The sequence below is a fragment of the Carcharodon carcharias genome, chromosome 15 (genome assembly GCF_017639515.1).
Source record: "Carcharodon carcharias isolate sCarCar2 chromosome 15, sCarCar2.pri, whole genome shotgun sequence".
Lineage (NCBI taxonomy): Eukaryota > Metazoa > Chordata > Chondrichthyes > Lamniformes > Lamnidae > Carcharodon > Carcharodon carcharias.
Genome location: NC_054481.1, coordinates 60,073,167 through 60,098,791, shown reverse-complemented (window position 1 = coordinate 60,098,791; position 25,625 = coordinate 60,073,167). Strand labels below are relative to the sequence as shown.

Genomic DNA, 25,625 nt, shown 5'->3' with positions numbered 1-25,625 from the left:
TGCTTCTTTAATGAAGTGGATTTGTAACTAACACCTCCAATCACATGGTAAGTGATGATTATCTGAAGGTTATGAGCACACAAAAGGACTCCCATCAATTCCTGGTGAGGAGCAAATGACAGTAACAATGGACTGTTCGATCCTGAGCTTGTATGGTTATACTTCAGTTTGTAAGGAATGAGCAGTTGCTTATAAATTCCCTGCATCAACAAAAATAACAGCTAATTTGGATATATCAGTCAGTGCAAGACAGAACTAAGATACAAGGACAGGGGAGAAATCCTACGGTGTAAAACAATACTGTACTGTAAATCTATTTGTTATTTCTACTGATATCAGAATGTTTTTGTTTAGTGCCCACAGAAGTTCTCAGGTTGGGTGGGCTCTGTCTTATTTCTTCTGTAATGGTTATTGTAGGTTCAACATTATCATTTGACATAGTACACTCACGCCTGACATCTCCCAAGAATGAGAGACTAAGACGGTTTTGCAAAGGATTGAAAACACTGCAGTACGTGGTCTCCACCACCAGACATCCTTAGTAATTTAGATACTAAACTCCCTCTAGTGGCAGAGGAAAGCTGCTGCAACATTCTAATCTGCTCCATGAATCCATGGGATTTTCCCTGTCCAACTCCAGCAGGTTCCAAAGCAACAGATCCCTGGAATTCAGAGCTGTGGATATTCCCTGCCACCCCTGCACTTTTAGGAAAATTGAAGGTCAGAAATCTTGCAAGTCCGAGGCATTGTCTTCAATTTTCTTCACAGTGAAAAAGGAAAGTGTGCCAAAAAAACAGAAACTAGTCAGGATGAGGAGCTGCCATGAAAGTACCAGATAGTTGCTGTACCCAAAAGCCACTGCGGCAGAAATGGACTGAAAGCCAAGGAGAAAGAAAACAGTCACACAGATGAGAATAGTGTTTTTTCTTTCTGCAGCATGGACGGCTGTTCTGCACACAAGCATATGAAAAAGGCCTGCCAAACCCATCCCTGTCCAGATACGATGCAGCCATTTCAAACAATCAGGCTGCCTCCTACACATAAGGGGGAGGGGAAAACCAGAAGATAAAAAAGGGACAAGAAATTTAAAAGACTGCATGAAGTTCCTTCTCTGATTCTTTAATCTGGGAGTAATCCAGAAGCACTTTTAATCCCAGATAACTTGCTGCTGTACCTGAGAACAAGCTTTCTCAGATGTGCAACTGCAGTTAATCACCACACGCTTCAGTTTGCTCCAGAGGCCAATAACTCTCTGCAAATTAACACTTCCTAACATATAGCTTAACTTCTTGACCAAAACATTTCCAACTTGTCCCAAGTCCTGCCCATCTGGGAGCGCCTTCCCTTCTCCTTTTAAAAACCTCAATTATATTTGCTTCTGAACTACATTTCAACCCAGACTTCATAAACTCTCTCCCGATAACTAAGCCCAGGACAGGGTATGATATTAGTTACCCTTCCATGTGTCTTCCCAAGGTCTTTGATATCACCCAACATGCACAGGACCAAAGACACCATACTCTAATTGTGTTGGATAATGAGGCTGTATTTTAGCTATGTAATGCATATTGGAGACTGTAGGTGTATCATAACACAGTATGATGAATTATGGCAACAGTATTCACTACTCCACCCACTGGCTGTACCCTCTCATGTCTTTCCTGCAGTCCACTCACCGGCTCTTCCACAGTCCCTGATCCTACTGCTCACTGCCTCTCTTCTGCTCTCTGACTTTCTCCCTGATCCTTCCATTCAACTCCCCCCCCCCCCCGCACTCCCTTGCTTGCATATTTCCTCCTCACTGCCCCTCTCCCGAGCCCTGGTTCACAGCGAGGTTTTAGGAGAGGGAAGCGCAAGTGAAAGTTAGTGGAAGAGGGAAGCAGTGAGTGGGAGGGAGGCAGTGAGTGGGTGAGGTGGGGTTAAGTGGATACCATGGGTGTAACTTAACTCAGTTCAAATAACTAGAGTAGATATACAATTAAACACGAAGATAAAAGCAAAAAACTGCGGATGCTGGAAATCCAAAACAAAAACAAAAATACCTGGAAAAACTCAGCAGATCTGGCAGCATCTGCGGAGAGGAACACAGTTAACGTTTCGAGTCCAAATGACTCTTCAACAGAACTAAGTAAAAACTTACTAGACAACTGGGGATGTGATGGTATTGGGCAGTATTTGGGTATCTGGTACTATTGGGGAGACAGGTGGTATAGGGATGTTGGGCAGTTTTGGGGCACTGGGCAGTATTGTGGCTGTACAGTATTGGGACATGGACAGTATTGGGGGCTGGACAGTATTCGAGCATTCGAGAAGTATTGGCTGAGTTTTTCCAGGTATTTTTGTTTTTGTTTTAGATATACAATTGTAGATTGAGTGTTTCTGGTAACGGTACCTGTACGAATTTGAAGATTGCGAAAGCTGGGCTGCTTTGCTGCGGGTACAGTATGCCAAGGATGCTGTAGAGCTGAGTGTTGAAGCAACTGTCACCCAGACCAAGGAGGAAGCTGCTTACTAACGCTGCAGCAGGACTGTAAATACAACAACTGTTACCATCCCGTCCATGATACCGGGAATCACCATCTGCCTCAACTCTGCCTGATCCAGCACACTGCCCAACACGCCAATACTGTCCAACACCCCAATACTGCTCAATGCCCCAATACTGTCCAACGCCCCCCTACTGCCCAACAGCCCAATACTGCAAAACCACCCAATGGTCCAATACTGCCCATGCCTCAATACTTTCCAACACCCCAATACTTTCCAATGCCCCAGTACTGTCCACGCTCCAACACTGTATAAAGCCCCAATACTGCAATGCCGCCCCAATACTATCCAACTCCCCAATACTGCCCCATGCCAAAATACTACCCAACTCCTTAACACTGCCCAATGCCCCAATACTGCCCAAAGGCCCAATACCCCCCAATGCCCCCATACTGCCCACACACCTATAATGTCAATGCACCTATAATGCCCACCCCCCAATACTGCCCAATACCCCAACATTGTCCAAACCACAATACTGTCCACATGCCAATACTTCTCGAATGCTCGAATACTGTCCAGCCCCCAATACTGTACAGCCACAATACTGCCCAGTGCCCCAAAGCTGCCCAACATCCCTATACCACCTGTCTCCCCAATAGTACCAGATACCCCAATACCAGTTGACACCCAAATACTGCCCAGTACCATCACATCCCCAGTTGTCTAGGTGGTGATGCTGAGCTTTCACCTTGAACGCTGGTTAATGGTTTGACACAACTGAGAGTCTTGCTTGGCCACCTCAAAGTGCAGTGAAAATTCAGTCTCATTGCTGTGTGTCTAGAGTCACATATAAGACCAGACCAGGTGAGGACGGCAGGTTTCCTTCCCTAAGGTAAACCAGTTGGATTTTTGTTACAAGCCAATAGCTTCATGATCACTTTTACAGATCTTACCTGGGGGACAGGTAAGGCTCATAGAGACTGCTGGTTGCACCCCCTATTGGAGCATCGCCTGGGATTATAAGGAAGATCAGGTAGAATGCCAGGAGATGCACAATGACTCCGAGGAGGATTACTGAGGTACGTCGGAACTGGTTATTGGTGCACAGCAGCCCGAAGATCCCACCCCCTGTAACAGAGAGACACACATTTACCATCTGAATCCTCACTGAACCTGCTATTTATTTCCAGCAGCCCACGAGGATTTCATTTATTCACAGGCTAATTGAGTGGACCTTCTGATGGTGTGTCTGCACCGAAAGAAGTCACCCTCTCCCCTGTGCTAAGCCATCCTAAACACCCATTCAAAAGGGACAAAGGGAGGGTCTCCCTGATTCCCAGCACCACAGTCCATATCTTGCCTACCTCAACAGCACAAAGCTAGCCCTGACCTAATGTGACTTGGCCCCTCCCAATATATTAAATGGACAGGACAAGTTACTGAGTGTGAGAGAGGGATCTTGCAGCACTGAGCAGGGGACCATATAGACTGTGGTCTATAATCCCCATTGCTTTCCAAACTTAACCGGTTAATTCGAGCAAGAAGGCCATTGAGCCTCTCAAACCTGTTACACAGGAACAGGAGGCAGCCATTCAGTCTCACAAACCTGTTACACAGGAACAGGAGGAGGCCATTGAACCTGTAGAGTCTATTACACAGGAACAGGAGAAGGCCTTTCAGCCTCTTGAAGCTGTTACTTAGGAACAGGAGGCCATTCAGCCGCTCGAGTCTGTTACACAGGAACAGGAGGCAGCCATTCAGTCTCACAAACCTGTTAGACAGGAACAGGAGGAGGCCATTCAACCCATCAAATCTCTGTCCTTTTGTTTTATTCTTGAACAGGATGTGGGTGTCGCTGGCTGTTTATTGCCCATCCCTTGAGAAGGTGGTAGTGAGCTGCCTTCTTGAACTGCTGCAGTCCATATGGTGTAGGTAAACCCACAGTGCTATTAGGAAAGGCGTTCCAGGATTTGACCCAGCAAGAATGAAGGAACAGCGAATCCAAGTCAGGATGGTGCAGGACTTGGGGGGGGATTTGTAGGTGGTGGTGTAACCATGTATCAACTACTCTAGTCCTTCTAGGTGATAGAGGTCGCAGGTTTGGAAGGTGCTGTCGAAGCACTTGGTAAATTGCTGTAGTGCCCTTTGTTGATGGTACACACTGCTGCCACTGTGCATCGGTGATGGAGGGAATGAATATTTACGGTGGCGGATGGGATGCCAATCCAGCGGACTGTTTTAATGAAAACAGAAAATGCTGGAAAAACTCAGCAACTCTGGCAGCATCTGTGGAGAGAGAAACAGTTTTAACGTTTCAAGTCCATATGACTCTTATTCAGAGCTCACTACTTTGTCCTAGATGGTGTCAAGCTTTTTGTTTGAGCTGTACTCATCCAGGCATTTAGAGAGGATTCTGTCAGACTCCTGATTTGTGCCTTGTATATAGTGGACAGGCTTTGGGGAGTCAGCAGGTGAGTTACTTGCTGCAGAATTCCCAATCTCTGACCTGCTCATGTAGCCACAGTATTTATATGGGGGGTCCTGTTGAGTTTCTGGTCAATGGTTACCCCCAGGATGTTGAAAATGGAGGATTCAGCAGTGGTAATGCCACTGATTCTTTAGTTAGGTTCGTTCTTGTTGGAGATAGTCATTGCCTGGCACTTTTGTGGCACAAATGTAACTTAACACTTATCAGCCCAAGCCTGGAAATTGTCCAGGTCTTGCTGCATTTGGATATGGACTGCTTCAGTATCCGAGGAGTCATGAATGGTGCTGAACATTATGCATCAAGAGTGAACATCATTACTTCTGACCTTACGATGGAGGGAAGGACATTGAAGATGGTTGGCTTAGGTCACTACCCTGAGAAACTCCTGCAGTGATGTCCTGGGAATGAAGTGATTGCCCTCCAGCAACACAGCCATCTTCCTTGTGCTGGACATGACTCTAAACAGTGGACAGTTTTCCCTCAATTCCCATAGACTCCAGTTTTGCTAGGGCTCCTATGCCCCACTCAGCCAAGTGCTGCCCTGATGTCAAGGGCAATAACTCTCATCTAACTGAATAGCAGAATAGAGGTGAGGTGAGATCTAGGATGATCTATATCTTCCACTGAGGGAGAGTTCCAGATGTTCACTACCTTTTCTGTTTCCTGATTTCATTTGTCTGGATGAGTGCAGCTCGACACCATCCAGGACAAAAGCAGTCAGCTCTGAAGAAGAGTCATATGGACTCAAAACGTTAAAACTGTTTCTCTCTTCACAGATGCTGCCAGAGCTGCTAAGTTTTTCCAGCATTTTCTGTCTTCATTAAAGCAATCTTCTTGACTGGCATCCCATCCACCACTGTAAGCATTCACTCCCTCCACCATCGACACACAGTGGCAGCAGTGTGTAACATCTACCAGAATGTCCTGATTCTAAATTTAATAGTGCAACTCTTTGTTTTGCCATCACAGACCTTCCATACAACCTCTTACATTGCTCCCTAGCCTCCTCCTAACATCTGACCTTCCTCCCAATCCTCCCATCCTCTCACCTTCCTCCCATGCTCTGCTTGGCACAATCATTTTTCAAACTTACCAATAATCTCTCCAATGCCAATGAATATCCCTGAGAGACCAATGAGACCCTTGGCCACTGGCCCGAACTGTCTGGTGGCTCCAATACATGTCCCATACACCCCACTGTAAAAAGTCAGCACCAGCCCTGGAACAACATCATCCCCAAAACAAGAGTTAAACAAGGATTGACCCAACACAATGAGAGCAGGTACACATGTTAGATGCACTCCTCTACACTGTCCACATCAAACATTCCCAGGTTGGCATAGCACAGATGGTATACTAAAACTCAATCTACACTATCCCATCAAATATGATGATAATCTAATTTTCTCCACCAGCTGTCCTTCGTGGTCCTAATTGTTGATATGGTTGAAACATGGTGGGTCCATGCCCGTTAGGGAGCAGATCAAGATGATACCAAACTCAGGCCCTTACACTGTTGGGACAGTGGAGGGAGGAAGTGGAGAGGAGTGGGCAGTGTGGGATCCTCAGGGATTAGGGTGAATATGAGGAGTGGAGGAGGTGGGGCAGAATGGGGGTGGAAGGGAGGTGGGGATAGAGGGGAGGGAGGGGGCAGTGTGGGACCAATGTGGGGTGTGGGGAAGCCGTCATCACCCCTGCTCCAGTGGTAATGCTTTATTGTCAGATGTCAAGTCTCACAAATTGTAGAGTCTGTACACTCACCCACCCCTGTACAGCCACTCCTGTACACTAGCTTACTCACCACTGTACATTATTGTCACGCTCAATAGCATCATGTTCTTTGTGCGAAACAACCTCAACATTGACCCTGAAAAAGAGATTGAACTGAGTGAGGAGAGAGAAGGTTTTCACACCCAGTTCTACATTACCCTTGAACAGCGAGGTCGAAAAGGGTTTTCAGTTTTCAACCTGTGTTGACCTATGACTGGGTGACTTTAACTAGCACCAGAATCTCTTGCATCCACTTGTAGACTCATATCCCGCAATACATGGGAATTACAGAATACATTACTCCCAGTGTTCAATTTGACACCAAAGGGATCCTGTCACATTGGGGCTTCGATTTTCCCACTTCTCAGGACAATATTGTCACACCCCAAACACTAACCCACTGTACCCCACAATCACTATCCACTGTACCCCAAAACACTAACCTACCACACCACCCAATCACTAACCAACCGTACCCCACCAATCACTAACACACTGCACTACCCACTCATTGTCTACCATACCCTCCAATCACTGACCCACCGTACCCCCGCAATCACTAACCCACCGTACCCCCGCAATCACTAACCCACCGTACCCCCGCAATCACTAACCCACCGTACCCCCGCAATCACTAACCCACCGTTACCCACCCCCCAGGTCACTAACCCACTGTACCCCCCTCAATCACTAACCCACCATAACACCCCCCCGTCACTAACCCACTGCACCTCCCACAATCACTAACCCACTGCACCTCCCACAATCACTAACCCACTGCACCTCCCACAATCACTAACCCACTGCACCTCCCACAATCACTAACCCACTGCACCTCCCACAATCACTAACCCACTGCACCTCCCACAATCACTAACCCACTGCACCTCCCACAATCACTAACCCACTGCACCTCCCACAATCACTAACCCACTGCACCTCCCACAATCACTAACCCACTGCACCTCCCACAATCACTAACCCACTGCACCTCCCACAATCACTAACCCACTGCACCTCCCACAATCACTAACCCACTGCACCTCCCACAATCACTAACCCACTGCACCTCCCACAATCACTAACCCACTGCACCTCCCACAATCACTAACCCACTGCACCTCCCACAATCACTAACCCACTGCACCTCCCACAATCACTAACCCACTGCACCTCCCACAATCACTAACCCACTGCACCTCCCACAATCACTAACCCACTGCACCTCCCACAATCACTAACCCACTGCACCTCCCACAATCACTAACCCACTGCACCTCCCACAATCACTAACCCACTGCACCTCCCACAATCACTAACCCACTGCACCTCCCACAATCACTAACCCACTGCACCTCCCACAATCACTAACCCACTGCACCTCCCACAATCACTAACCCACTGCACCTCCCACAATCACTAACCCACCGCACCTCCCACAATCACTAACCCACCGCACCTCCCACAATCACTAACCCACCGCACCTCCCACAATCACTAACCCACCGCACCTCCCACAATCACTAACCCACCGCACCTCCCACAATCACTAACCCACCGCACCTCCCACAATCACTAACCCACCGCACCTCCCACAATCACTAACCCACCGCACCTCCCACAATCACTAACCCACCGCACCTCCCACAATCACTAACCCACCGCACCTCCCACAATCACTAACCCACCGCACCTCCCACAATCACTAACCCACCGCACCTCCCACAATCACTAACCCACCGCACCTCCCACAATCACTAACCCACCGCACCTCCCACAATCACTAACCCACCGCACCTCCCACAATCACTAACCCACCGCACCTCCCACAACCACTAACCCACCGCACCTCCCACAACCACTAACCCACCGCACCTCCCACAATCACTAACCCACCGCACCTCCCACAACCACTAACCCACCGCACCTCCCACAACCACTAACCCACCGCACCTCCCACAACCACTAACCCACCGCACCTCCCACAACCACTAACCCACCGCACCTCCCACAACCACTAACCCACCGCACCTCCCACAACCACTAACCCACCGCACCTCCCACAATCACTAACCCACCGCACCTCCCACAATCACTAACCCACCGCACCTCCCACAATCACTAACCCACCGCACCTCCCACAATCACTAACCCACCGCACCTCCCACAATCACTAACCCACCGCACCTCCCACAATCACTAACCCACCGCACCTCCCACAATCACTAACCCACCGCACCTCCCACAATCACTAACCCACCGCACCTCCCACAATCACTAACCCACCGCACCTCCCACAATCACTAACCCACCGCACCTCCCACAATCACTAACCCACCGCACCTCCCACAATCACTAACCCACCGCACCTCCCACAATCACTAACCCACCGCACCTCCCACAATCACTAACCCACCGCACCTCCCACAATCACTAACCCACCGCACCTCCCACAATCACTAACCCACCGCACCTCCCACAATCACTAACCCACTGCACCTCCCACAATCACTAACCCACTGCACCTCCCACAATCACTAACCCACTGCACCTCCCACAATCACTAACCCACTGCACCTCCCACAATCACTAACCCACTGCACCTCCCACAATCACTAACCCACTGCACCTCCCACAATCACTAACCCACTGCACCTCCCAATCACTAACCCACTGCCCCTCCCAATCACTAACCTACTGCCCCTCCCAATCACTAACCTACTGCCCCTCCCAATCACTAACTCACTGCACCTCCCAATCACTAACTCACTGCCCCTCCCAATCACTAACTCACTGCCCCTCCCAATCACTAACTCACTGCCCCTCCCAATCACTAACTCACTGCCCCTCCCAATCACTAACCCACTGTACCCCTCAATGGCTAACCCACTGTACCCCTCAATGACTAACCCACTGTACCTCCCAATCACCATACCAACATCCGCTGACTACACCATAGTGCTGAGTAGCATCAGTTCATAACCATGTTTCCATTGTGAGCATTTGACTTGAACAAGAGCTCAGACTAAGCTCCGTAACCTAGCCCGTTGAGCACAGGAACAACTTACTGAACTCTGATGTGATCTGATCCAGGGTAGACATCGCTTTCTCTTTAAACCTAGAACAACATTGAAACAAATCAGGCAGCTGTAAAAGCTAATATAAATTTAAAAAGAAAAGGACTTGCCTACCAGTGCTTTACAACCAAGTTTAGTCAACGTAGGAAATGTCGCAGCTTGTACATGGTAAGATCCAAAGCCATAAATGTGTTATTGGTGAGGTGTTGGCTGAACATTAAGCATCAACCAGGACAACAGGAGAACACCCCTGCTCTTCTTTGAAATAGTGCCATGAATCCTTCACATCTACCTGAGAGAGTAGATAGTTTTATTCCTCAGTATTGCACTGGGAGTGTCAGGCTGAATTTTGTGCGCCAGTCTTTGGAGTGGGGCTTGAACCCAAGACCTTCTGACTCAGAGGCAACAGCATGAGCCATTCAGCCATGGCTGACACACATTTGTTTTAAATACGTTATTTTTGCAAAGATGTTTTTAGACTCAACACAAAATCTTGGTCCCAACACAGTGAGATCCCTACCTCAACCAGGGTTATCTGGAACAGAGATAAAAACCAAAAAAACTGCGGATGCTGGAAATCCAAAACAAAAACAGAATTACCTGGAAAAACTCAGCAGGTCTGGCAGCATCGGCAGAGAAGAAAAGAGTTGACGTTTTGAGTCCTCATGACCCTTCGACAGAACTTGAGTTCGAGTCCAAGAAAGAGTTGAAATATCAACTCTTTTTATCTGGAACAGGGTAAGGCAGCTCCCTGGCATCCTCAGTGGCCAGTTTTAGAACTGCATGTAGATTGTGTCCTCATGAGCGTAGAACTACCCACAGCACAAGCAGGAGAGCCAGACCATTGGTTTCCATTTGCATACTTACAGCCTAGAATCCTGAAGCAGAGGATCATTGATCTCAGAGTTGCTGTCCACGTGTTTGATGTTTTTAAGTGTAAGTAGGATGGCTGTCCCAGCAAGAGAGATTACGGACAATATGATAAAGAAGATACTTCTGTCATGATCTGACAAGTCAAAAAGAAAGAACTTGCATTTCTATATTGTCCTTCACAACCTCAAGACATCTCACAATGCTTTACAGCCATTGCTGATGTAATGTAGAAAATGCAGCAGCTAATCTGCCTACTGCAAGATTCCAAAAACAATGAAATAATGGCCAGATAATATGTTTTAGTGGTGTTAGTTGAAGGATAAGTATTGACCAGAACACTGGGGAGAATTCCCCTGACCTCCTTTAAATAGTACCATGGGATCTTTGGTGTGCACCTGCGAAGGCAGATGGGTCCTCTGTTTAATGGCTCATTCAAATAGCTGCATTTTCAACAGTGTAGCGCTCCCTCAATACTATTGTGGAGTGACACCCTGATTATGGACTCAAGTCTCTGGTAACAGGCTCAAACCCATGACTTTCTGTCTCAGAGGCGAGGGGCCTGACCTTGTACCAGTGAAACCTGTCCCTCAGTTGCCCGTCTATATCACTCAGAACCTGAGAGGGGGCCATGGTAGGATCCTGCTATTGCTCCACTCGTGATTCAGAGAGGCTGAGATGGTCAATAGGGCAGAGAAGGTCAAAAGGACAGAGATGATCAGAGGGGCAGAGGCAGTCAGAGAGACCAAGACAGTGGGAGGTCCAGAGACAGCCAGAGGGGCCGAGGCGGCCAGATGGTCAGAGGGGCTGAATGGATCCATATTGGATCGGCTGAATTTACTAACAGCATCTCGTGAAATGTTGGGACCCCAATTTAATCCTTTGCTCAAGGCTCCCACAAGACTAAATGTTCCCTCACCTCACCACTTCTACTATCTCTCCCACCCACCCTGTCAACCCCCATAATCCTTGTTATTGCCACTTCACCACCCTGATCCTCCACCCCACCCTCCATGACCCTCCAATCACCCTCTTACACTACCCAGCCCAACCCCCCACACACCCACATCGTGACAGACCCAGCCTCCATCGCTCTCCACACCTCCCTTCCCATAAAAAAAAGAGCAGGAAGCAAAGCCAGTCTTTTACCTGAGATCACAGTTGTATCTCGCCATTGCAGATAAACATAGAGATTTCCAAACAACATGCTGCAAAAATATATCAAACCAGTCAGATTAGAGGCACTAAAATGTATTGGTCACCCAGAGTAAAACAACATGACCCAGATACTCCTTACAGCAGCTCATTCTGGGGCAGAGGTTAGGAGGAGGACAGGATAATACTGGAAAATAAATATCGCATCCCTTTCACATTCAAAACATGATTTCAATATTCCAAGACAAACAGAATTACATACAATTTATAATATAGAGACAGACCATTTGGCCCACATGATCCATGCTGGTGTTTACATGCACCACAAATTTCCTGTCACTGAAAACAAGTATAGGCACAATGGGCCAAATGGCCTCCTTCTATGCTGTAAATTTCTAAGGTTCCATAATTGGGAGGGAGGAGTTACTCCATCAGATTGTAGCACAAATGATAAAGATCAAGATTTGCCCTCCCACCACAATCCCACCATCACGCTGTGTCACCCAGTGACCTCACTATGACCCTCACACCCCATGAGCCCAACACCACCCCCACTAGTGACCCCAGCATCACCCTCACACCCTGTAACCCCACCATCGACCTCACACCCCATGACCCCACCATCGACCTCACACCCTGTGACCCCACCATTGCCATCATTCACACCCTGTGACCCCAACATTAACCTCACACCCCGTGACCACAGCATCACCATTACCCTCACACCCTGACTGCAACATCACCCTCACACCCACACCCCGTGACCCCAAAATCACCATCACCCTCACAAGGTGATCCCAACATCACCCTCACACTGTGATCTCACCATCACCCTCACACCCCATGGCCCCAACATCACCCTCATACCCCATGGCCCCAACATCACCCTCACACCCCATGGCCCCAACATCACCCTCACACCCCATGGCCCCAACATCACCCTCACACCCCATGGCCCCAACATCACCCTCACACCCCATGGCCCCAACATCACCCTCACTCTCACACTCCATGACCCTATAATCAACCCCTCCCATGACCCTCACACCCTATGATCTCATCCTCACCCTCACTGTCATACACTGTGATCTCACCCTGCACCTTGTCATGAACCTCACACCACATGATCCTGCCCTCATGGTCTTATCCTGCAATCCTGATCCACAACCTCAACTCCAGAACACAGCCAGAGTTCCAGCAAATTTTACAATCATTAGCTCATCCCAAAACCATTAGGTTTATTGAGTTCAATCCTGCCAACTCGCCATAGCAGGATTTGAACTTACGACCTTGAGTTACCAGAATCATTAGGCCACCATGTCTGGTCTCTGGATACAATAGTGGATAGAGGAAGAATATTAAGGGAGGGGTCAGACTATGGATATGTTGCCCAACTCTTGCAGGAGTCTGTAGTTCCCTTACCTGCACTGTAACAGAGCCCAGAAGGTGCCAGTGTTTCTGTTGATAGTGGTACTGTCAGAGTTCAGGATAAGGAAGCTCCCCTGAGCTGTCCATAGCACTGAAAGAGAAGGAAGAACATGGGCAGAGCTGGAGGGTCCTGACTGCCTCCCCAACCTGTACTGAGTTAGCTGTTCGGTGATGAGACAGAAATCAGGATAACAACTGGGTTGGAGTCTCTGGTGTGAGGATGGGGTGGGACGCAGTAAGCCTGTCAGGATTGCCAATCCTGTTGCTGCCCTGGTTAATAGTGAGTGTGGGCATCAGATGAAACCATGATCAGAGTTTGCTGCAGCCCCCAGCCCACCAGCCCCCACTCCTCCCAATTCAATAGCCTGAGCACCCTCATGGTCCAGGCTCGAGCACAAAAGCTGACCACTTGCTTGAAGCATCTGGTTAGGAATGGGTAGAATTGTACCCCAGGGTGTGGGGTGGGGGACAGGATCCCTCAGGAGAGGCCAGGAGACGCACTGGTACTGAGATTTGGAAATAATTGTCCAGGAATTCCACTCACCCGCTGCAGCAAATCCGATGAGGGTGGAGGCGATGTAGAATGACCAAGTCATCGGCTCACAGAACGAAACCACGTAACCACTAGAAAAACCAAACAAAACACAACAACAGTAGAGGACCAGTCAGTCAGAGCTTCACTGCAGGTCCACCCAGGACAAAGCAGCCCACTTGACTGGCATCCCATCCACCACCTTAAACATTCACTCCCTCCACCACCAACGCACAGTGGCAGCAGTGTGTATCATCTACAAGATGCACTGCAGCAACTAACCAAAGCTCCTTTGACAGCACCTTTCAAACCCACGATTCTACCAACTAGAAGGACACGAAAGCAGATACATGGGAACACCACCATCTGCAAGTTCCCCTCTAAGCCACTCACCTCCCTGACTTGGAACTATATCGCTGTTCCTGTACTGTTGCTAGGTCAAAATCCTGGAACTCCCTCCAAACAGCACTGTGGGTGTACATGCACCACATGGCCTGAAGCAGTTCAAGAAGGCAGCTCTCCACCATCTTCTCAAGGCAATTAGGGGTGGGCAAAAAAAATGCTGTACTAGCCAGTGACACCCACATCCCATGAAAGAATAAATTTAAAAAAAGGTGCTTATGGTACAGAATCAGTTAAAGGAACAGGAGACAACCATTCAGCAACTACCCCCCTCAACATTCCTTCCCCCCACCCCATCCCCCCAACAATTGATGCAGCGCCATAACCTATTTTCAAACGCATCTGTTTACTACCAGCCTGTGCCAGTTCCAACCCAGCACTCCATAAGAATGTGAACTGCCAACTGCCCTAGCCAACATTTCAGTTTCTTCAACAATTAATTGAAGTGTTTTATCATTTTTAATTAAACATAGTTTGCTAGAAACACATGATCAAAATTATTTTTGAACTTGATTGAACCGAGGACTGCTGAACACAATTTTTCCGCAAACCCCTCCCCCCAACATTGGCTCATACTCTGCGTCACCCAATGACTGTCTACAGATTCTAGGCCCAAGAATGCCCAATTTTGTTGTGCTATGGCTGAGAGAATCTGGTATCCGATCACCTTAGGGGTCGGGGAAATTTCCATGAAGTAGATGGGTAGGACTCACCTGCAGTGGCACAGCTGAGAGAACAAACTGGCAATCGGAGGCCAGAGACTGGCACACCTGGGCCAACATTGAATCTTACAGCAAATAGGAAGGTCATTCAGCCTGTCAAGTCCACACCAGCTCTTTGAAAGTTCTGTCCAATTAATTCCTCTGCCCCATTCTTTCCCAATTGCCAAGTGGATTTAAAACTCAGAAGGAGAAAGCATGGAACGTTCTCAGGGTCCAGACCAGGCGATTATCAACTGAATAGAGCAGGGACAAGTTTTATCTTGGATGGCTTGCAGGAGTGTGGGAGACTAAAACCCAACAGGGATCAGGCTTACCTATAAACAACTCCACTGAAGACCATCGACATCTTCAGTCCAACAACTGCGACCACAGATGGTGCAATGAGGTTAGAAACTGAAAACACTCCATAGATAATGGCAAGGCTGGCAAAAAAAGCACAAGGAACTGTGATACTTGGGCAGGGATTTTGGCCTTTCATTTCTGTTTTCCCACAACAAGTACTAGCAACAATACTATATACCTTTCCTACCCACTGAACCCCTTTTCACACTCCATATAAAATCTCCCCAATTATGGGCTCCACCCACTTACTATATCTCCTTCCACTCCCCATGTAAAATCTACCTTATCAAGGACTTATGAAGAAAAAAGTTTATTACTTAAACTGAATTGTAATGTTCTGCACATCTTTGGCTTATATATTGGACAGCTAGCAGATGGTGCTCATACTCATGATGATGATTAGAACTGGCAGTAAGATATCAGCTAAGGTATGCTCTTTGCCCAATTTATACTGAGGAGCACTTGGAAGCTCATAATTACATCCTGCAATCCTAACTCACACCAAGTCCTATTCATCTACCACTCCTATGCTCGCCTACATTGGCTCCAGGTCCTACAATGCCTCAACTTCAAAATTCCCATTCTTGTTTTTAACCTCCATGGCCTCATCCCTCCCTAAGTGTAATCTCCTCCAGCCCTACATCACTCCAAGATCTCTGCAAACCTCCAATTCTACATCTTGCTCATCCTTGATTTTAATTAGTTCACCATTTGTGTGACAATGCCTTCAGCTGCCTGGGCCCTAAGCATTAGAAATGCCTCTCTAAACCTCTTCATCTCCCAACCTCCTTTAAAATGCTCCTTAAAACTCACCTCTGACCAAGCTTTTGTTACCTGAACTAATATCTTCTCCCTTGGTTTGGTGTCAAATTTTGTCCTGAGAGCGCCTTGGGACATTTTACTACATTAATGGTACCATATATATAAATACAAGTTGAGATTGCAATGGGTGTGTTAAGCTGACTGTCAAAGGTAATACTGTAGGATCTAATAAGATCGCTTGATCAGAAAATTATTTGCTTCGGAGCAAGAAGGAGTTCCGAATGTTCACCCTGGCCTCACCAGATGACACCGTACACAGCATGTGGACAAGACTCAAGGCTGAAATCAGGGAACAGTGATTCATGACACCTGGGGCAACACCAGATCTCCAGCATGCCACAGATGACAAGAGAACAGTGAGGCACACCTGCATTAATGCCAACCAAATCCTGTAAATGCAAACTCCTAAGGTCCTCCCCTGAGGCGAGTTTGATGGCAGGGGGCATTTAGTTGGGCAGGAGGGGGGCAGGGGAGAACCCCACATGCCTTCCCACCTCTGCCCTGATTAAGTCCAGGACGGGTAGGCTTGTGGACGGTAATTTGTGCCAACTTAAGGGACTCACTCTGCTACCGCTGGTATTCACCCAGCGATGGGCATGTGAGAAGCCCAAAAATCAAACCCTGTCGGAGTTGCTTGCAGGTTTCTGGTGGTGTCCATCGTTGAAAGGAACTCAGTGCCTAAATGAGGGACCCACGTCAGGAAGAGGGTGAGGTTTCTACTGAGAGCACCTCTCTGCTCTTGCTGCCAACCCCCTCCACTACGACCCCCATCACTCACCTGTTGCCTGGGTCCTTTGACAATCCTGGGCCCCGGGTAGGTGCATTAGCAACAGCTGCCACTGCTTCTGTGGTGGTGCTACCCAGCAACACACAGTTTCCAGCCTCTGATTGGCCAGCAGCTCTTGGGCGGTTGGGGGGGGGGGGGGGTGGCAGGGCAGCAGGGCAGCAAGATCTCTGCCCAGGAGCCCTTGATTGGCACTTAATTCGGTAGGCCTTCCTGAAAGCAGGTGAAACAGGGCTCTCACCAGGTCTGCAGCTGGTAGGCAAGATACTTGTCAACTCTATTAAATACTGCCCCTAATGTGGAGCAAAAAACCATGATCAAGTTTACATACTAGGTTTCAGTTATCCTCACAGGTAAGACATCCACCAGAAGCACAGTGGCTGAGGGGGAGGTGGGTGCCTCAGTCCACCAAAAATGTTGTAGACTGATTCAACAGCCGATAATAAAGAGCCAGGGTCTCTGATACCTGTTGTAACCACTGCCGGAGAAACTGGTATTGGTCAAACTCCTTATCACTGTTTGCTGCAAAAGAAGAACATTGAAAGGATTTACATTTAAACATCTCTCAGATACATCCACAATGAATTACATTGAAGCATGGTCTGACTAGTGCTGCATAGGTACCAGGCAGCAATTTCCCACACAGCAGGATCCCACAAGCAGGAACCGAGGCAGTTCATCTGTTTTTGATGGTGTTAGTTAAGGAAGGAATGTTGAATCACTGTACTAGGGAGGCCCCCTTTCTGGACACGGGATCTTTAACATCTATCCCAACTGGTAGACAGTACCTTGGTTTAATGTTTCATCTGAAAGACAGCACTTCTGATAGTGCAGCACTCTCTCAATACTCCTGAAGTGTCAGCCTAGATTATATGCTCAATGCATGGTGCATGGCTATATCAAATAAGTAATGAGTAATGAGCCAAATTTAGTTAACAATCTAACTTTGCATGACCATTTATCCAATTAATCATAATATGATTGAAAGGGAGAACCGTGAAACAGCTACGAAGATTCTAGATTTAGACTCTAATGCCATGAGACTAAGACTATCCACAGTAAACTGGGAAAATCTGTTAACGGGTATAATGGCACTGATCAGTGGGAAATGTTTAGAAAGGAATTATACCTCTAAAGGACAGGGGTTCTACTTGCCAAAAAAGACAGCCATAGACAACTAAAGAGATGAGCATAAAACTAAAAAAAAAATTTAAAAATCACAGATCCTAGAGAACGGGAAAATACAAAAAAACAACAAAGGATGAGAAAACAGATAGTAAAAGTTACAAAACGGGAGCATGAAAAGAAACTTGGAAGGGATATCAAAACCAACTCAAAAAATATTTGCAACGACTAAAGGGTTGGTTGGAGCAACGTGAGCCACTTGAAAATAGGTGATATCATCAATGAAAATAAGGAAGTGGCTGAATAATTACTTTGTGCCAAGCTTTACAGTAGAATAAGAGGTGAGCATACCAGACATCTCAAGGAAACTAACATTAAATCAGGGACAGGGACTCAACCAAACTAACATAAGCAAGATAACAGTAAAGGAGCAATAGATAGCACTGAAAAGCAACAAATCCCCAGGACCAGGTAGTTTCTTCCCCAGGATTTTAAAAGAAGTAGGTGAAAACATTGCAGAAGTTCCAATTATAATCTTCCAAAGCTCTCTAAACCCAGAAAATGTTCCTTCGGAAAATTATGCATGTCACAGCACTATTTAAGAATGGTGACAGAGGGAAACAAGGGAATTAATGACAAGTAGCCTAACATCTGTTGTCGGGAAATTGCTCGAGTCTATAATAAAGGATAGGGTGACTGAACATCTTGCAAGTTTTCAGCTGATAAGAGAGAATCAGCTGGATTTGTAAAGGGTAGGTCATGCCTGATGAATCTGATTGAATTTTTTGAAGAGGTGACTACCAAGCAAACTAATGGAGCTGCGGGCTGACTAGTCTCTGGGTGCAGATGGACTTCATCCTAGGGTCTTAAAAGAGCTGGCTTATGAGATAGCAGATGTGATGATGTTAATTTTCCAAAATTCCCTAGATTCAGGAAAGGTTCCATCAGACTGGAAAGTAGCAAATATAACCTCTCTATTCAAGAAGGGAGGGAGGCAGCAAACAGGAAATTATAGGCCAGTTGGCTTGATGTCTATCATGGGGAAGGTGTTAGAGTCAATCATTAAAGAGGTTATAGCTGAAAAACTCAAGGTGATCATAAAGAGTCAGCATGGTTTTATGAAAGGGATATCATGTTTAACCAATTTATTAGAGTTCTATGGGGAGTAACATGTGCAGTGGATGCAGGGGAGCCTGTGGATGTACTGTACTTGGATTTCCAGAAAGCATTTGTAAGGTGCCACATCAAAGGTTATGGCGGAAAATAAAAGCTCACGGTGTAGGGGGTAACATATTAACCTGGAGAGAAGATTGGCTGGCTGGCAGAAAACAGAGAATATGCACAAATGGGTCTTTGTCTGATGTGTCGAGTGAAGTCCTGCAGGGGTCTGTGCTGGGGCCTCAACATTTTACAATTTACTTCAATGACTTAAATGAGGGGAGTGAAGGCATGGTAGCTAAATTTGCAAAACGACACAAAGATAGGTGCAAAAGTACCTTGTGAAGAAGGCGTAAGGAGTTTGCAGACAGATAAAGATATGTTGAGTGAGTGGGAAAAAATCTGGCAGGTGAAGTATAATGTGGGAAAATGTAAAGTTGTTCACTTTGGCAAGAAGAATAAAAAAGCAGAACTACTTAGATGGGGAACGACTGCAGAATTCTGAGGTGCAGAGGGATCTAGATGTACTCATGCATAAGTCACAAAAAGTTAGTATACAGGTACAGAATATAATCAAGAAGACTAATTGAATGCTATCCTTTATTACAAAAGGAAGTGAACATAAAAGTAAGGATGTTATGCTTCAGTTATACAGGGCATTGGTGACACAGCATCTCGAATACTGTGTGCAGTTTTGGTCTCCTTATTTATGGAAGGATGTAAATGCATTGGAGGCAGTTCAAAGGAGGCTTACTAGATTGATACCTGGAATGAGCGGGTTGTCTTTTGTCAGGCTGGACTTGTGGGTGAGTTCAGAGCTATTTTAAAATTAGGCCCTTATAGGACAGAGATGGGAATTTTTTTTCTCTCTGAGGGCTGTGCGACTTTAGAAGGTGATGGAAGCGGGGTCACTGAATATTTTTAAGACAGAGGTATATAGACTCTTGTCAGGCAAGGGAATCAAAGATTTTCCAGGATAGATGGGAATGTAAAATTCTAAACAATAACAGATCTTATCGAATAACAGAGAAAGCTCAAGGGGCCGAATGACCAACTTCTGTTCCTATTTTGTATGTTTGTAAAGTAGTGGATAGGAGAATGACTACAAATGTTATTTGTATGGGCTTCCAGAAGGCATTTGGTAAAGTCTTTCATGGGAGACTGTTAGCTAAAGGTGAATGAAAATTTTTGACTTGGTTGGAAACTGGCTGAGCGGTAGGACAGAGAGTAGGGATAATGGGCAGGTACTCTACTTGACAGGATGTGACTGGTAGTGTCCTGCAAGGATCTGTATTGGGCCTCAATAATTCACTGTATTCAATAACAACTTAAACAATGGGATAGAAACTTCAGCTGTACAAAGCCCTGGTTAGACCATACCTGGAGTACTGCGAGCAGTTCTGAGCACTACATCTTAGGAGGGATATATTGTCTTTGGATGGAATGCAGTGTAAATTTACTAGAATGATCATTGAACTCCAAGGATTAGGTTACAAAGAATGATTAAACAAATTAGGGCTGTATTCCCTGGCATGTAGAAGGTTAAGGGGTGAATTGACCAAATGTTTCAAGCAATAAAGGGAAACAGATAAGGTAAATTGGGAGAAACTATTTCTGCTGGTTGGGGAGTCTAGGATTAGGGGACAAAGTCTAAAAATTAAAGCCTGACCTTTCAGGAGTGAAATTTGGAACACTTCTTCACTTAAAGAGTGGCAGAAGTTTGGAGTACTCTTCCACAAAAAGCAATTGATGTTAGATCAATTGTTAACTTTAGAACTGAGTTTGATAGATTTTTATTAGCTAAACATATTAAGCGATATGGGGCAAAGGCAGGTATATGGAGTTCAGTCATTAATCAGCAATGAGCTCGTTGAATGTTGGAACAGACTTGAAAGGCTAAATGGCCTACTCCTGTTTCTATATTCCTGTGATTTGAACCTATGACCTGACTCAGAGACGAGAATAGTATCCACCAAGTGAGACTGGTCTTTTTACTTTCAATGGCACTGACATTCTGTATGGTTCTTCTGAGTGACTGTTTCAAATTAAGCCATGATTTGATTGAATGGTGGAACAAACTTGAAAGGCTGAAAGGCCTACTTCTGTTCTAATACTAATCTAAATTTATAACCTCTTGGCATCGACCAGTGGAATTAATGTTTCAGTATATCTTCTCATGCTCTCCCAGAACACAGAATGCTTTTTAGAACTTCACTTAACCTTCTCTACTCCTCTGAATACAGACCCAATTTTTAGCTCTCATTGAAACTCTTAACTTCTCATGCCTGCTACCTTCCTGGTGAATCTATGCTGCAGTTTTCACAAAGAGAAAGAAAGAGCAAAAAAGAGAGCAGAAGAGAGACAAAACAAGTCCACAAGTAAAGAAATAATAAATTTGCCACAACATTCTATAGGCTAACTTTGGAGCACTCTGTGATAAACTTATGAGAAGGGTCTTGAGCTACCGGAATAATCTGTATTGGAGCAAAGAAGGGTGGTTTATTGAGGTTTTTAAAGTTATGAAAAGATTTGAAAACACAGCACTATAGGGAGAGAGCTGGGCAATGGGATTGTTTTAGATAGCTTGAGCAAAAAGCCAGCACAGATATGATTGTACTGCTCTGTGCTCTAATTATATGTCTCTGAATAGAAAGTTTAATTGAGCTTTGCCCTGTGACTCCTGTTTAAATGATGTCATTATCATGGGTTGCTGACAGGAGATACTGTTATCTGAAAAACAGTTTCTCTTTGTGCCCCAGTCAAGGGATCATATGCTGTGAATTGATGAGTAAATATCAACGGCAGTCAATATTTCAGTTACTCCTGCAAGGTCTGTTTGTCCCCTCTGTGATTTTCTCCCCTCTTCTCCAGCTGGCCCCTTGCCATCGCTCCTCCAGTAGTTCGCGCACATGGTCATTCCTTACAAGAGAACTAGATAGTGAATGTCGGTGGTGGGAATCACATATAAGCCCGATTTACCCATTCCCCACCCAGGGTTGCTTTTGTTCTCACCTTCCACTCCACCAACCTCCATGTTTAATGGATAATCCTCTGGCATTTCTATCACCTCCATCATAATGCCAATACCAAACACATCTTCCCCTCCCCTCCCCTTTCAGCCTTCCAAAGAGGCCATTCACTCTGCAATACCCTGGTTCACTCCTCAATCACTTCCAAAGCCCCATTCTTTTCCCACAGCAACTTCCCATGCAAGCGCAGGAGATGCAACACCTGTGCTTTTACATCATAGGTTCTCACCATCTAAGGCAACTAACAAACTTTCCCAGTGAAACAGAGATTCATTTACACTTCTTTCAATTTATTCACTGTATTCACTCATAATGCTTTGAGGAAACCAAACGCAGATTGGGTGATCGCTTAGTGGAACATCTTTGTTCAGTCCACAAGGATAAGCCCCAGAACATCCAGTAGCCTGCCATCTCCGCTCCATTCTTACTATAACCTCTCCCACACTGGTCCAGTGAAACACAACATAAGCTTGAGGAACAGCACCTCATCTTGTGATTCGGCACTTTACAGCCTTCAGGACTCAACAGCACCAATACATTTCTTAAAGGTGCAAAAACCCAGAAAAGGTCAGTCAACTGTGGCTGACAAAGGAAGTTAAGGATTGTATGAAGTTAAAATAAAAGATTTATGAAGTTGCCAGTAGTTGTTTTTAGAATAGAGCAAAGGAAGACCAAGAAACTGGTAAAGGGAGAATAGGATATGAATGCTATCTAGCAAAAAACATAAAAAGGACTGTAAAGCTTATATAGGTATGTAAAAATGAAGCGTTTGGCTAAGACAAATGTGGGTGCATTACAGGCAGAGTCAGGAGAATTTATAATGGGGAATAGAGAAATAGCAGAGAAGCTAAATGATTACTTTTTGCCTATTTTCACTGAGGAAGATACAGGGAATCTCCCACATTTAGAGATCCAAGGGACTAGGGAGAATGAGGAGTTGAAGGAAATTAGTACAAGAAAGAAGATTACATTAGAGAAGTTAGTGTGACTGAAAGCTGATAAGTCCGCGATACCTGATATTCTGCATCCCAGAGTGTTCAAAGAGGTTGCTATAGAGATAGTGGATGCACTGGTGATCATTTCCCAAAATTCTATAGATTCTGGAATGGTTTTTGAAGATTGGAAGGTAGCAAATGTCACCCCACAATTTATGAAGGGAGGGAGAGAGAAAACAGGGAACTACAGACCTGTTAGTCTTACATCAGTAGTAGGGAAAATACTAGAATGTATTATAAAGGATGTGATAAATGGATATTTGGATAATCATGATCTGGTTGGGCATAGTCAGCGTGGAGTTGTAAATGGGAAATCATGTTTGAAGAACTTGTTGGAGTCTTTTGAGGATGTTACTAACAAAATTGATAAAGGAGAGTCAATGGAAGTAGTATACTTGGATTTTCAGAAGACTTTTGATTAAGTCCCCCACAGGAGGTTGATTAGCAAAATAAAGGGATAGGATAGGAGGCAATATACTGGCATGGATTAAGGATTGGCTAACAGGCAGAAAAGAGAGAGTAGAAATAAATGTGTCTTTCTTGCATTGGCAGGCTGTGACTAGTGGGGTACCGCAAGGATGAGACTTGAGCCCCAGCTGTTCACAATATATATCAATGATTTGGACATCCGGACCAAATGTAATATTTCTAAGTTCGCAGGGCATACAAAGTTAGGCAGGAATGTGTGTTGAGGGGAAGATGTAAAGCGACTACAGGAGGATTTGGACAGACTTGGTGAGTGGGCAAGAACATGTCAGATGGAATATAATGTGGAAAAATGTGAGGTTATCCACTTTGGTAGAAGGAACAGATGTGCAGTGTATTTCCTAAATGGTAGGAGATTAGAGAATGTAGATGTACAAAGGAGTCCTTGTTCATAAGTCACTAAAAGCTAACATGCAATTGCAACAGGCAATTAGGAAGGCTAATGGAATGTTAGCCTTTTTTGCAAGAGGATTTGAGTACAGGAGTAGTGAAGTCTTGCTTCAATTGTATAGAAGCTTGGTTAAACCACACCTGGAGTGTTGTGTGCAGTTTTGGTTTCCTTATCTTAGAAAGGATATTATTGCCATAGAGGGAGTGCAACAAAAGTTCACCAGACTTGTTCTGCTGATGGCGAGACTATCTTATGAAGAGAGATTGGGGAAACTCAGCCTATATTCTTTAGAATTTCAAAGAATGAGAGGTGATCTCATTGAAATCTACAAAATACTTAAAGGAAAGACAGGGTAGATGCAGGTAAGATGTTTTCCCTGGTTGGGGAGTATAGCATCAGAAGATGCAATTTTAAAATAAGGGGCCAAGATGAGGAGAAACTTCTTTACTCTGAAGGTTGTGAATCTTTGGAATTCTCTACCCCAGAGGGCCGTGGAAGCTCAGTCTTTGAGTATGTTTAAGGTACAGATTTATAGATTTCTGATTAACAATAATGGAAAGAGTTATGGGGGTAGTTTGGGTAAAAGATTGAAGCGTTCGATCAGCCATGACCATATTAAATGGTGGAGCAGGCTCGATGGGCTGAATGGCCTTCTCTTCCTATATTCCTAACATTGAGTTCAACAATTTCTGATTATAACCTCTGCCCCATGATTTTTTTGGATGGCAACCGTTGATGGTAATTCTGCTTTACCCATGTATACATAATTCAGCCACACCTTTTGTTTCATTATTGTGTCCCATTATCATTTATTTTTGCCTTGTACCATCATCCCTTTTTGTCCTTTAATCTCTCCTGTCTTCCATCTCTCCTGTTCTTTCCTCCCCTCTCCCAAATTATTTATAAACTATCATCAATTCTGAGGAAGGTTCACCGACCTGAAACGTTAACTCTATTTCTCTCTCCACATATGCTACCAGGCCTGCGGAGTATTTCTGGATTTCCAGCACCTAAGTCCTTGTAATAAACTTTAACCCTGATCAAGTGTCACTAGTACTCGCTGCCGTTATATTTCATATAAATTGAGTTAAAACTCACCTCTATGTTCCCGCAGGTAGTGAAGGCGGTGAAGAGGAGCATGAACGCCACACCGAGGAGGTAAACATTGATCACCCTGCGATCACCCATTAAGACACTAACCGGCCGCAGCTGCGGATAGACAGACAGTTAGAGAAGCGCCAGCACTCCGGCTGTCAATCAGACAGGGGGTGGGACTCAGGTTGTCAATCAGAGCGGGGTCGGGGCTACATCTGCAAAGCAGACAGAGGCGGGGCATTGACTGTCAATCAGCAAGGGGGCACGGCTTGTTGTCCAATATACTGTGTGGGTGGGGTTGATGCAAGAGGCTTGCGGACTGTTGTCACTCATTTACCCTGACTGCAAAACCTCTGGTTCCTTGACCGATGTTTCCTGGCCCCTTGCTGAAATAAGAGCGTTATGCACAATCCAGGACTTCATGGCTCCATATATGAACCTAGGCATATGGCAGAGTATTCGAC

At 45.7% G+C, this 25,625-nt stretch overlaps 1 protein-coding gene across 3 annotated transcripts; it reads right to left on the bottom strand.

Annotated features, from left to right (window-relative positions):
* Positions 1-25,300, bottom strand: LOC121287937 (UNC93-like protein MFSD11). 3 transcript variants are annotated; one of them, XM_041206064.1, is made up of 13 exons: positions 25,165-25,300; positions 17,349-17,404; positions 15,249-15,356; positions 13,823-13,902; positions 13,273-13,369; positions 11,845-11,903; positions 10,693-10,831; positions 9,817-9,866; positions 6,780-6,845; positions 6,072-6,197; positions 3,444-3,618; positions 2,393-2,528; positions 1-874 (listed from the first exon to the last, which is right to left on the bottom strand). In XM_041206064.1, the coding sequence occupies exons 1-13, from the start codon at positions 25,252-25,254 to the stop codon at positions 722-724; spliced, it is 1,335 nt and encodes a 444-aa protein (XP_041061998.1). In that variant the 5' UTR covers positions 25,255-25,300; the 3' UTR covers positions 1-721. The 3 variants fall into 3 exon arrangements, with proteins under 3 accessions (XP_041061998.1, XP_041062001.1, XP_041061999.1); XM_041206067.1 differs by lacking the exon at positions 2,393-2,528; XM_041206065.1 differs by lacking the exon at positions 6,072-6,197.
* Positions 25,301-25,625: the final 325 nt, after the last annotated feature.

Coding starts and splice junctions, on each gene's coding strand:
- LOC121287937 (XM_041206064.1), bottom strand. CDS start 25,254: ATGGGTGATCGCAGGGTGATCAATGTTTACCTCCTCGGTGTGGCGTTC. Junction 13,370..13,822: donor CATCGGATTTGCTGCAGCGG/GTGAGTGGAATT, acceptor CTTCTCTTTCAG/TGCTATGGACAGCTCAGGGG. Junction 3,619..6,071: donor TGGCATTGGAGAGATTATTG/GTAAGTTTGAAA, acceptor TCTCTGTTACAG/GGGGTGGGATCTTCGGGCTG.